The 13,283-nt window shown below is 39.8% G+C and overlaps 2 protein-coding genes across 2 annotated transcripts; both read right to left on the bottom strand.

Annotated features, from left to right (window-relative positions):
• Positions 1-399: 399 nt before the first annotated feature.
• slc25a35 (solute carrier family 25 member 35) lies at positions 400-2,744 on the bottom strand (the record flags this gene model as incomplete). The annotated part of the gene is made up of 5 exons (XM_079478879.1): positions 400-570; positions 723-857; positions 1,324-1,476; positions 1,936-2,001; positions 2,373-2,744. The coding sequence occupies 5 exons, from the start codon at positions 2,742-2,744 to the stop codon at positions 400-402; spliced, it is 897 nt and encodes a 298-aa protein (XP_079335005.1).
• Positions 2,745-5,453: 2,709 nt separating this feature from the next.
• Positions 5,454-8,260, bottom strand: tmem141 (transmembrane protein 141). Its single transcript, XM_079451175.1, has 5 exons — positions 8,063-8,260; positions 6,672-6,738; positions 6,329-6,412; positions 6,147-6,254; positions 5,454-6,010 (listed from the first exon to the last, which is right to left on the bottom strand). The coding sequence occupies exons 1-5, from the start codon at positions 8,114-8,116 to the stop codon at positions 5,940-5,942; spliced, it is 384 nt and encodes a 127-aa protein (XP_079307301.1). The 5' UTR covers positions 8,117-8,260; the 3' UTR covers positions 5,454-5,939.
• Between the last annotated feature and the right edge of the window lie 5,023 nt (positions 8,261-13,283).

Raw genomic sequence — 13,283 nt, 5'->3', positions numbered from 1 at the left:
AATATTTGGAAGAATGTTAGCAATTTTCAGTTCTGGATCATCATTGACTATCATAGTAGGAAAAATGAAATGGTAGTCAAAGGTGCCCCAAAACGGTTTGTTTTTCTTAATTCATCAAAATATCTAATTTTGTGTTCAACCGAACAACAAATATACAATATTTATTTTACTATGGTAGTGGACGAGGTAGGTGACAGAATTTCATTTTTGGGTGAACTATCCCTTTAAAATGTTTAGTTTCCATGTGTTCTTTTTCAAGTCGTATTCCAAGCTGCACCATGTTTATGATAAGTCATCTTTTGAACAGCCCATTGCTGTTAGTAATTAAATACAAAATATTACTATATTAAATATTTGTTAAGAAAAGCGGTTCTAAAACATCAAGTTGACAGTGTGACACTAGCTGTGGCTGTAATAGGAAGTACGCAGCTCGTTCCAGAAAAGCAAAGAGAGGATGGTGTGCGGACCGAGCCGGAAGTAAGACGCTCCGAGACCTTTATAAAGACCAGTCATACCTTCCTTCTTCAGCGTCTTTGAGAAACAGTCCGCAAAACCTTTGTACAGTATGCCCTGCAGATAAAAATGTACATAGAACATCTTCGTTTAACGGTTTTGGCAATTTGAGACATTGATGCGTGAAACTGAATTTATGTGCTTAATGCTTAATAACAACCACGTTTTAAAGTTGCTGGCTTTGTTGTGTATAGCTGGTAGAGGATTACCTTGCCGAGATGGTCCACAGGCTGGTTGTAAAGGCGAGTGCTGATCACATCAAAAGGTGTCATAGCTGATACAACCACTACACTACTGATCATACCAGCACTGAGAGCTATTAACCAGCTGCCCTCGGAGAAAACCTAGAAATGACGTGGAAAAGAGATTAAAAAAAGCAATTTATTTTAATTTGACTGTAATTTCAAGTGAACTGTACTTGAAGCATTTTCCTCTGAATTTAAAGGATCTCAAATCTTATTCAGACCCGGCATGTTCGCTGTACATGTTGAATGAAGCAGTTTGTCAGTACTGTAGAAACAACATGCCGAGTACCATGCAAGGTGACCTGCGGTGTATGTAGATAGAAATAGCTCATTCTAAGGTAATAAAAACACAACGCCTCATTATGTAAGGTCTTTCCACACCTCTGAAGACACAGTTATGTATATTATATTGCATTTCTGTCAACAGATCCTTTAAAAAATGGCCCATTGGACCTTCAAGTGCTATTTTTCCAAAATACCTAAGAATTCCATTTCTTCCAATATTCCAAGGATCATTAGACCATCTTAAATGATTTCTACATGAGGTGATACATTCAATGTTTACCTGTAAGTCGGTGACCAATTCCTTAGAAGCAGAGAAGGTGGAGAGTTGAGTGGCTGATCCCACGCTGACTCTTGGGACTGCTGCACCTGCCCCCCTCCATAATCCCAGAATGCCGTGCTGTTTGTGGATGACCCTTAGCGCATGCATCATTCCCTGACAGATGAAAAACAAAACAAGACAATGACTTTGTTTTAATCCATAACAAAAGTAAACTGAAGATTCAGACTGTTTCCTTTTCTAATGGAGGCACAAATCTGTTCTTACTGCGAATTACATTGTAAAGACGTATGACGACCGTTTTCAATCATAATGTCATTATTATGTCATCATCATCATTATTATCATTTGAATCATATTCTTTGTGTATTATTTTCAGTAGCCATTTCAACACTGTGTGTTTGTATTGGCTGCAGTGCATGGATTGAATCCAAAACAAATGTGCTTTAGCAATTCTGAATGGAAAGGATACTCGATTCAATTACCACAAAGGTAAATGTGCAATGTGATTTCACGACCCAAACATCAAAAGGGAACATATAATTTCTCCCTTTACTTGCACAGAAATAAATAAAACTCTAAAGTTAAGAGAACGCTGTTGAAAAATAAACTCACCCGATGTTTATACTGATGTCCAACTGCAATTGAGGAAGTTGCCTGACTCTGAAGCTGTGTCTTTACCTGAAGGAAACAAACATACAAATTAAAGTAAATTAGGTGTAAACTAGTAAGGAAAATATGACCGGTTGTGTTTTCATTCCTTATCAAATTTAACTTGAATGTGGGAGTGAAAATTCAATAATATTCAATAATACATTTTCTGTCATGAATAAAATCATGAACTAAAGATCATACCTTTTGTAGAATTCCTGTGTTGACGGTTGCCAAGCAACGTCGGAATTTTACGAGATATATTTGATTCAGATTTCAAGAGATATTCTTGCATTACTTCTGTGTGTAAATCCAATATTTCTTTAAACGCACAGAATTTAAAGAGAAACTAAATATCCTCACGAGATCCAACTACGTCTGCCAAACGTCACTCAACATACCAGGTAAACCGGGCTTCCCATAACTGCCCCCACAACACCGGCAACGGCCCCGGCCACTGTGCTCTTCGCCGCGCTGACCCTTCCGTCCGTGTGAATGTAGCCCATGGACTCGATGATGGCGTAAGACCCCAGCCGGATCCCATTCATAAACATCTGATAAACCAGTCCGGGTGCCAATCCCTTCTGTAGACCGGCCAGTCCATCTATTTTACCTATCGTGTAAAAGGCGTGAAACACATTTCTATAATACACCTGGTAGGTCCCTCGGCTTTTAAGTTCTCCTTGCAGTTGCATCCGAGTTTTCACGACCTCTAAAGGGTTTGTAAATAAGCAGGCGCTACACGCAGCCACGCCGCCGAAAACGAAATCCATGTTTAATCTGACGCTTCCAGGAAACGCTTTTGGTTCAAATGATGTGCAAGCGAACCGGGGAGACTCGTTTTGTTTCAGGAAATCTGGACCTGCATTTATCGGACGCGGCGAAATAAAACGACGAGTAATTTACGGCGTTTTACGTTACGATCGATATTTTTCCAAATATGCTCAGTAGTATTTTGCTTATGCGTTTTTTTCAGTCCTTCCACGAGTCATGTGAAGGTTTTGTCGATGGCCTGAATGAATGACAGATTGCCTCAGCCGGACGTGTTCGTAGTTTCATCCAATCAGAACAATTACATCGCCCCATCCTTTTTTTCCGCATCCACCGATTGGACGATTCAGTCACACGATGCGCACCAGAACTTGGACATTTTTACCAGTTTATTCTTTTGGATTTCTATAATAGATAACATTTAGAGGAGGAAAACACGGTTACTACCAATTAAATATTGTTTACCCAATAAAATGAAAGAAGTGCATTTTAAAATGTTGCATAATATATACCCTTGTAACGCACTTTTGTCCAAATACTGTGATTTATCTGATTTATGCACCTTCTGTAATAATGGAGATGAAGACAACTGTCATTTCTTTTTTTCTTGTAATGTCTCTTCAATTTTCTGGAATGATTTAAACTCTTGTTTATCTAAAGTTAATATGGTCAGTAATCTATATGCATAAAGGATGTAATCTGTCTTTTTGAAAACCCAAACAAATCTTTTGAATCTACTGTTAACTTTCTTATCCTTGTGGCAAAGTTTTACTTTCACAAACAAAGGTTTCTTAAGGAAATTCCTACTTTTATCGATTTCATATGTGAAGTAAAATATTGAATCAAATACTTAGAACAATTGATAATAGAAAATATACATATTTTTTGAAAAAATATGATGAGATCTTTCATGTACCATGATTTATATTGCTCCAGTTTATTATTTTTTCTATATATATATATATTTTTTTTCTTTTGCTTTTTCTTTCGGAAATGTTCTGGATTCTAAGAAATGCATGTTTGCACGTTTGTAAGACATTTCTTGAATAATGTTTGTGTTCTATAATGAATGTGTGTTGTATTGGAAGGATGGCTTTGTAGATTATAATCAATCTAAAAAATGTAGTTTTTATGTAATTAATCTGATCTTGTTACTAGCAAAGTTTCATATTCATAAATCTAAATATTTATTCTTTTAAATTAAGTTGTCTGAGAACAAAAAGAGCTTAAAAACATTATCTGTTTGTAATTCTTTTCCTTTTTTTTCAGTGTCATGTAATTCTTATAATTTATCAATAAGTTTAAGTTGCATGATTCCCCCTTCGTGACTATTTGTGGTCAGGTCATTGCTGGAGCTATACAGTCATTTGCAAAGGTCACGTGTGTTCAGTGTCCATATCTTTAATTCCAGGGCAATAACTGTGGAACTGTTTAAGAGCTTTTTAAAAGCCAAGTTTTTATAAAAGAGTTTCTATTAAAAAATGATGAACTCATTTAGGTGACATGGCCTTAAGTAAATGATGAAATTGTTTTTAGATTTGATCATTCCTTTTTATTATATACAATATATATAAATGATTAACTAAACAGTATGACTATTCTATGCCTTGTTGTAAAGAATTGGTTTTAAATGACAACTGGGAATGATTTACATTCTTGTGTTTCAGGTTTCTGAAAAGGCCACAGGTATAGGGAGCTCGTACACAATGTCTTAACCATGTCCTGGAGCAGGAATCACGTATGTTTTCTAGCATATGGTGATTTCATATATCGAGGGGTGAGAACCAAGGGGTGTAAATACTTGGACGAAAAAATATCATAGTTTGTTCATAATTTGATGTGTATTAATTTAAATCTTTCATAATAAAAAGGTTACACACATGGATGACAGTATACTTATTGATTTAAACATTTACTCAGAAGAAAACAAGAATATTTTTAAATAAAAAAATATCACGTGCGCCTTTTTGGCAAGCACCTATGTTTCAGCCCTTTCAATTTATCTGTTATCCATACAGGCTTTTCTTCACAATACAGTTATACCCTTTTGGTACAAATGGGCTTTGTATGTTCAGTGATCAGTCTTTTGGCTTCTCATGAATGACTCCAAATTGATTAAGATTTCACTTATTGGCGATTTGGCAGTAGAAAGAGTTCATCGAGGGCTTTCATTTGATGTTATACGTGGCAGTGATGGGCATTTTGGTTGACCTACTTTATATCTGCATTTCACCCAAAATGTAACTTACGCTCCTTTGGTTCTCACCCCTTGATGTGGATGGTTGTAGGACATATCCTTTTAAAATATTATTATTGAAATATTTTTAAATGTTATATGATATTTAGCAATGCCAATCTGTATCCATTCCTTAGGTCTCACCATTGTCTTGTAAATACAATTTGTAACCTATGTTATTACTTTTTCTGCCCAATTTCGTACATACTGTATATATGAAAGCCACACATAGTGAAACTTAAATAAACTTTAAGGTGGAAAGAGAAGAGAAGTTGGTTATGTTATTAATTAGTACAGTACATGCGATGTATACACATGGCATTGACGAATATATTTAAATCAACATTTATACAACTTTTATCTAAAGTTATGTACAGTCCATTTCAATAAATGTGTTTTAGAAAACAAACCTATTTTCATGAACCCAAATCTTACCAATTCAATCTTTCACTAGGTAACATTCAGACAGATATTTGATAGAACTGTATTTTATTTTTGTTTCAGTTTGTGAACAACAATGTTAAAGTTCAATAAATTATATCTGACCAAACAAAATTTCTGCACTGTTGATTTTTGACAAATAGTATAGTCAGATTATCTCAGTTATTAAAATTAAATAGTATATAAAATATAAATGTTAACTGCTTATTTTATAAGCTTTCCGGCACTACACTTAAAGGAGTTTCAGAAACATTTAATTATGCAAACTAGATAGAAAAGACAACAAAGATGTGTTAAATCATTTATTGACAGACATATTAAACATTTATTTTACTCCGGGTTTATACAGTTTAGTTCACACAGTACTGAATTGAAATTCATATGCAATACTGTACTGAACTGAATTCACAATTCACTCAATTTAAAATCAATGTCATTTAACTTGAACTTGAATATGAATAAAACACAATTTATTGCACATTCAGAATAAAGGTTAAACTCCACTGTAGCATCTCTGAGCTCAGTCCATCACATCTCCAAATTGTGTGACTTTGGGCTTTGCAGGTGATGTCAGGATTGAAGTCTCCTCCTCTGTATTTATAATAAAAATATGGTCAAATTTACATAATAAAGACAAGAATTTAGGAATATAAATGGCAGGATTAATGTTAACTACAGTCTCTCAAGCATGTTATTTTGAGGAATCAACAAGCATGTACACACTTACGGGGAGAGTTTCTGTCAGGAACACTTCCTGTCTCAAGGAATAACCATAAATCTGAGCACTTCCTTGTTTCCCAGCGGGTTACTGAATAACTAAATACAGAAGAAGCAACTGTGCAGACCAGAGAAAATATCAGCATCACCCAACTACTAATACTTTGTGTTCAGATAAAAATGCAGGCTTACCAATAGACACTAGAAGATTCCACTGCAACGGATAAGGCATTCTTTTCTGAAGTATTCGCTGTACAAAAAATAAGCTGCTGGTGCCTGATAAAACATACCCAAAAGCAAAGATTCAATAACAGAGATATTTTCAAATATTCTATTTTAATATTTAATACTCTAATGAATAACTTTGATTTTGGAGGATATTTGCTTCTAAAAATGTTAAACTATGAAAGAGAAATAAAGCTCCTATAGAAAAAGGAACTGCAGTATTATACAGATTTCATTAGGGATTTGTCGAACAGGTTATACAAAGAGCACACAAGCATCACATGTGACCATTTATCAAAGCGACACTTACCCAGTATAAAGCTTGCTGTGCCTTTCATGAAGGCATACGACTGGCAGGCGGCATACTGCTGCAAACCCTGAGAGGATGACAAGGAGTATCATCTATGCTATTATTACATGTATTTTTTGGACACAGTGGCAAGGAAAAGTTTTTGAACCATTGTCATTTTCCTGGTTTTCTGTTTGAATTGGTCATGAAATGTCATCTGATCGTCACCAGAGTCACAAATATTAAAAAAATATTAAAAAGCGAAAATAGTCATTATCTTTGATGTCTTTATTGAACACACTCATTAAACATTCAAAGTGATGGTGGAAAAAGTAAGCGAACCAGTAGGCTTCTGGCGTCACTAAATGTCAGGAGTCCAATCAATGAAGGGATAAATAAAGGTGTGGATTAGAGCTAAATTGACTCCAAACAGTGTCAGTGTTCTATCCGCAAGCAGCATCTTTTAATGTGAGCCATGTCTTCCAAAACAAATTGCAGAAGACCTACGATCAAGAGTTGTTGATATGCATGTAGCTGGAAAAAGTTATAGAGTCATTTCAAAGACTTTGGATATTCCTCAGTCCACAGTTAGACAAAATGGAGATGATATGGCACGGTGGCTACTCTCCATAGAGGTGTGTGCCCAGCCAAGATGACTCCAAAGGCACAATGCAGATTGCTCAACAAGGTGGCAAAGAACCCTAGACTAACAGCAAAACACTTGTAGGACTTATAAAGGCTGGATATCTCAGTTCATGAGTCAACCATGTATAAAACAGGCATGGTATCTATGGATGGGCACCATAGGAAGTCATTGCTCTCCAAACAAAAAATTGCAGCATGCTTAAAGTTTGCCAAAGACCACATTGACACTCCACAACATTACTGGAAAAAATGTCTTGTGGACAGGTAAAACATAAATGGAATACCAGTAGCGCTATGAAAAAACGTTCCCTCCTCCAACAGTAAAGTATGGAGGAGGGAACATCGTGACTTGGGCTACTTTGCTGGACCTGGACCGCTTGCCATTGTGGAGGAGAAAACGAATTCCCACGTTTTTAAGTAAATCTTCAGGATAATCTCAAGGTGGCTGTCTGCAAGCTGAATTAAAGCACTGCTTCAATTACTTTTTCCACCATCACTTTGTATGTTTGATGGGTGTGCTCATGAAAGATTATGACTGTGTGTGTGTGTTATATCAGGTTAGAAATAATATGTTTGTTGATATTTCTGACTTTGGTGAAGATCAGATCAAATTTCATGACCCATTCAAGCAGGAAACCAGGAAACCGACGATGGTTCACATACTTTTTCTTGCCCCTGTATATACATTTTACATAGGTAAAAAGGTCTGGACTATGGCGTTAAATATACATGCATAAGTGAGACATGTTCAAATGTTTTACACCTACCGGGTGCTTCGCTGCAACTGCATCATCAACTTTACTCAGTCCGAGATTAACCATTTCGCTAAAAATCTATTTCTTTACAATTATGATTTATAACCTTCGAGACGGTATGACAACTTATGCAAAACCACTTTGTTGTTATCAAACACACGCTTGCACGGCGAAGAACATTTAGAAGGAACGAGGCACACATTCTCATACAGCGACCTCGTGTGGACTGGATTCTTTAATGCTTTTCGTGGACAAATGAACCGATAAATGGAGTAGGGTATTCCTGCACAATCGGAGGGGGCAGTTATAGGACCCCGGTTATAGGACCCTAGTTTTTCTGTGACAGCGCCACGTGCCGAACTGGATGATCACCTTAAACAATAATTTGAGATTGACGACATGGACAATCAGAGTGTCAGTACCGTATTTCTAATAACTTGTATAATAAATTACGTTTAAACAAAGCAAAGTTTACATATAGAATTTTGAATTCGTGTCAGTTGTATTAATAACTACGAAGTGTTTAACGTAAAAATTAGCATGAAAGCATGCTGATGTTAAATGTGTAAGATTTACCTGTAGCTTACTGTCTAAGTGTTAATCGTAGTTTTACCTTATTAGTCAGGATTTGGTTAGGATCATTGTAGGACAGATGATGAGAGAAATGCAATAGGGATATTTAAATTGAGATGATCTCAAAATATTCTATATATAATAGGCTCTCTCTTTTTCGAGATGCACATAACAATCCAAAAAGGGAGATCCAGCATTAAGGAGACGCGACACGTGTATTTCAGTGAAGTGTAAGAATTGAATAGACATATTGACAAACAATTGAGGCAAGAAGGGTGACAATTCAATTGGTGAGTATTGCTCTTATATTTACACATTTGAATTAGACGTCAGTAACATGAATATATTCTATTTGACTTTATCTCTCTACAACTCCAACATTTCATAATGGTTAAATGTTTCTCTTGCTCTCGCTCTCACACTCGCTCTCACACTCGCTCTCACACTCGCTCTCACACTCGCTCTCACACTCGCTCTCACACTCGCTCTCACACTCTCTCTCACACTCTCTCTCACACACTCTCTCACACTCTCTCTCACACTCTCTCTCACACACTCTCTCACACTCTCTCTCACACTCTCTCACTCTCTCTCTCACTCTCTCTCTCACACTCTCTCACTCTCTCTCTCACTCTCTCTCACTCTCTCTCTCACTCTCTCTCACACTCTCTCTCACACTCTCTCTCACACACTCTCTCTCTCACACTCTCTCACACTCTCTCTCACTCTCTCTCACTCTCTCTCACTCTCGCTCACTCTCGCTCTCACTCTCACTCTCACTCTCTCTCTCTCTCTCTCTCTCTCTCTCTCTCTCTCTCTCCTCTCTCTCTCTCAGAGTTGAAGCCTACTTCAGCGATTATGTCTGTGGAGAAACTGGTGGAAGAGGGGGTCTTTTTGGTGCTGTTGCTTTAGCACAATATTTTGTTCTTGCACAAAAAAATGTGTTCTTCATATAAGATAAATAAATACATGTGTATATATTCATAAATCCCTTATGATGCTTAATAAATCAAGGACCGTGACGTCGCCCGGTATGGCGCTACCGGGGCACCACCCTGGACCACGCTCGTATGTGAGCGCCTGGTGGCCGGGCCTTTCCCCACGGGGTCCGGCCGGGCTCAGCCCGAAGGAGCGACGTGGGGCCTCCTGCACGTGGGCTCACCACGTGCAGGAGTGACCATAGGGGGTCGGTGCATAGTGGATCGGGTGGCAGTGGAAGGAGAGTGCCTCGACAGCCCGATCCCTGGACACGGAAGCTAGTTCTAGGGACGTGGAACATCACCTTGCTGGCGGGGAAGGAGCCTGAGATGGTGCGTGAGGTTAAGTTAAGACTAGAGACAGTCGGGATCACCTCTGCGCATGGCTTGGGCTCTGGAACCACACTCCTCGAGAGAGGATGGACACTTCATCACTCTGGTGAGTTGGATCCGATGGCAAGAGAGGAAGCTGGACAGACTCGGCAGACCCAAACGTACTGTAAGGGTCTGCTGGGAACGCCTGGCCGAGTCTCCTGTCACAGAGATCTTTGACTCCCACCTCCGGCAGAGCTTCAACCGGATCCCGAGGGATGCTGGAGACATTGAGTCCGAGTGGACCATGTTCTCCACCTCCATTGTCGAAGCGGCCGCTCGGAGCTGTGGCCATAAGGTCTCCGGTGCCTGTCGTGGCGGGAATCCCCGAACCCGGTGGTGGACACCGGAAGTAAGGGAAACCGTCAAGCTGAAGAAGGAGTCCTATCGGGCCTGGTTGGCTTGTGGGACTCCTGAGGCAGCTGATGGGTACCGGCAGGCCAAGCGGACTGCTGCCCGGGTGGTTGTGGAGGCAAAAACTCGGGCCTGGGAGGAGTTTGGTGAGGCCATGGAGAAGGACTATCGACTGGCCTCGAAGAGATTCTGGCAAACCGTCCGGCGCCTCAGGAGAGCGAAACAGTGCCCTACCAACACTGTTTACAGTGGAGGATTAGAAGGATTATGGGGTCAGCTGTGGCATAATGGTTAGAGCGATGAGCTTGTGATCAGAAGGTTGCCGGTTCTAATCTCAGTGCCAGCAGGAGAGGAAGCTGGTCATGCAGGTCATGACTGAAGGGCCCTTGAGCAAGACACCTTACCCCTGATTGCTCTGCAGTAATGTGCCACTGTATAAAAAAAAAAAAAGTAAGTCTGCCAAATGAATAAATGTAAATGTAAACCTCAACAGGGGATGTCATCGGACGGTGGAAGGAGTTCTTCCTCAATCCCACCGTCACGTCTTCCACTGAGGAAGCAGAGGCCGAGGGCTCAGAGGTGGTCAAGAAACTCCTCAGTGGCAAGGCTCCGGGGGTGGATGAGATTCGCCCTGAGTACCTCAAGTCTCTGGATGTTGTGGGAGTACCTCAAGTCTCTGGATGTCTGCAGCATCGCGTGGCGGTCGGGGACAGTGCCTCTGGGATGGCAAACCGGGGTGGTGGTCCCTCTTTTAAGAAGGGGGACCGGAGGGTGTGTTCCAACTACAGGGGCCTCCCCGGGAAAGTTAATGCCAGGGTACTGGAAAGGAGAATACGGCCAATAGTAGAACCTCGGATTCAGGAGGAACAGTGTGGTTTTCGTCCGGGCCGTGGAACGCTGGACCAGCTCTACACCCTCTACAGAGTGCTGGAGGGTTCATGGGAGTTTGCCCAACCAATCCACATGTGTTTTGTGGATTTGGAGAAGGTGTTCGACTGTGTCCCTTGTGGCATCCTGTGGAGGGTGCTTCGGGAGTATGGGGCTGCACTTTGTCGCCGGTTCTGTTCGTAATTTTTATGGACAGAATTTCTAGGCGCAGCCAGGGGCCAGAGTGTGTCAGGTTTGGGGACCACACGATTTCGTCTCTGCTATTTGCGGATGATGTTGTCGTGTTGGCCAAAAGGGTGGCTTGCCCACTTCAGGTTGGTGAAGAGTTCCTGCCTCAAGTGGAGGAGTTTAAGTATCTTGGGGTCTTGTTCACGAGTGAGGGAAGGATGGAACGGGAGATTGACAGACGGATCGGTGCAGCTTCTGCAGTAATGCGGTCGATGTAACGGTCTGTCGTGGTGAAGAAAGAGCTGAGCTGCAAGGCGAAGCTCTCAATTTACCGGTCAATCTACGTTCCTACTCTCACCTATGGCCATGAGCTTTGGGTCATGACCGAAAGGGCAAGATCCCGGATACAGGCGGCCGAAATGAGCTTTCTCCGCAGGGTGGCTGGGCGATCCCTTAGAGATATGGTGAGAAGCTCGGTCACCAGGGAGGAGCTCGGAGTAGAGCTGCTGCTCCTCCACATCGAGAGGGGTCAGCTGAGGTGGCTTGGGCATTTGTTCCAGATGCCTCCTGGACGCCTTCCCCGGAAGGTGTTCCGGGCCCGTCCGACCGGGAGGAGACCCCGGGAAAGACCTAGGACACGCTGGTGGGACTATGTCTATGTCAGTTCGGCAGGTAGCACTGTCACAAAAATCTAAGGTCCTATAACAGGGGTCCTATCGCTGCACCCTCCGATTGTGCAAGAATATACTATTGGATAAATGTTCTACTTGACAAAAAAAACACTCACACAGAATTAGTTGTTAGATGTATACACGGAAAGTTATGCACATGAAATATGGGAATGTTAAGTTTAGAAAAAAGAACATTATTGGGGACAAAGATTGCTGTGCATCGTACAAGTCCTTCAGATGTCATGCGACTTTGTTGTGTTTTGTTACACGGCATTGTCTTCCTTTCTGCTGATTTGGAACCTTTGAAATGGGTTTATTTCTGAAAAAGGCAAATCATCAGTAAATGACTGTAATAAATTGTCATAAAACAGAAAAAGTAATAAATAATATATATTTTTCAACAACAAAGGATTTGTAAAACAAAAAGTATAAAGGTACAAAGATGGAACAATTCAGCCAAAATTTTCATTGTTTTTTAAAGAGTGTCAATTTAATTTATCCGAATAGATTCAATAAGTTTACTGTGCACAATATTTAGAAAATCATATTCTAAAGGATAATAATGCCAAACCCATCCTGAAACATTATAACAGGTAAGTTATAAACGTTCACCTGACCTGACAATATAACAGAATATTTTATAGTGTATTAATAATTCACACAAAAGGAATCTTACAAGAATAAAAAGCTTTATGATTAATTCTTATTAAGAAATTAGAATTTATATTTAATCATAACATTACTTTAGCAATTCTGTAACTCTTACCTGTCTTTTTGTGCTCTGATTTGTTCCTTTGTCTGTTCCAGAGTAGACAAATGAAATGGGACTGGTTGAAGCAATCCCACATCTTCGGCTGGAACAAGAAAGAATACATAGAATAAAATAGCAATCATTAAATCATTTTAAATTTACAAAAATCAACCTCTGAAAATCAAAAAATGGCTAGCCAGAAGATAAACTCACAGATTTTGTTTGCCGATGCATGGAAGTGTTTCTTTTGGAACTTTTTTGTTCCTTTTCCTGGCTATAGGATATATATCAGAATAAGCATGAGGCAATAAATAAACACAAATGCAAATGTTTATTTCGTATTAGACGGTTGTTGATTTCCTTTTTCTGTTCCGTTTATAGTTCTGTTAATGGTTCTGCAGTGGAATTGACCTTGGCTGATCTTTGTCCTCATGTGTGTGGGGTCCTCTGGGGTGGATGACTTTGTCTTCGTCTGGTGT

This window comes from Barbatula barbatula (assembly GCF_947034865.1).
Source record: "Barbatula barbatula genome assembly, chromosome: 2".
In the NCBI taxonomy this organism is placed as follows: domain Eukaryota; kingdom Metazoa; phylum Chordata; class Actinopteri; order Cypriniformes; family Nemacheilidae; genus Barbatula; species Barbatula barbatula.
This window is presented reverse-complemented; position numbering and strand designations above follow the sequence as displayed.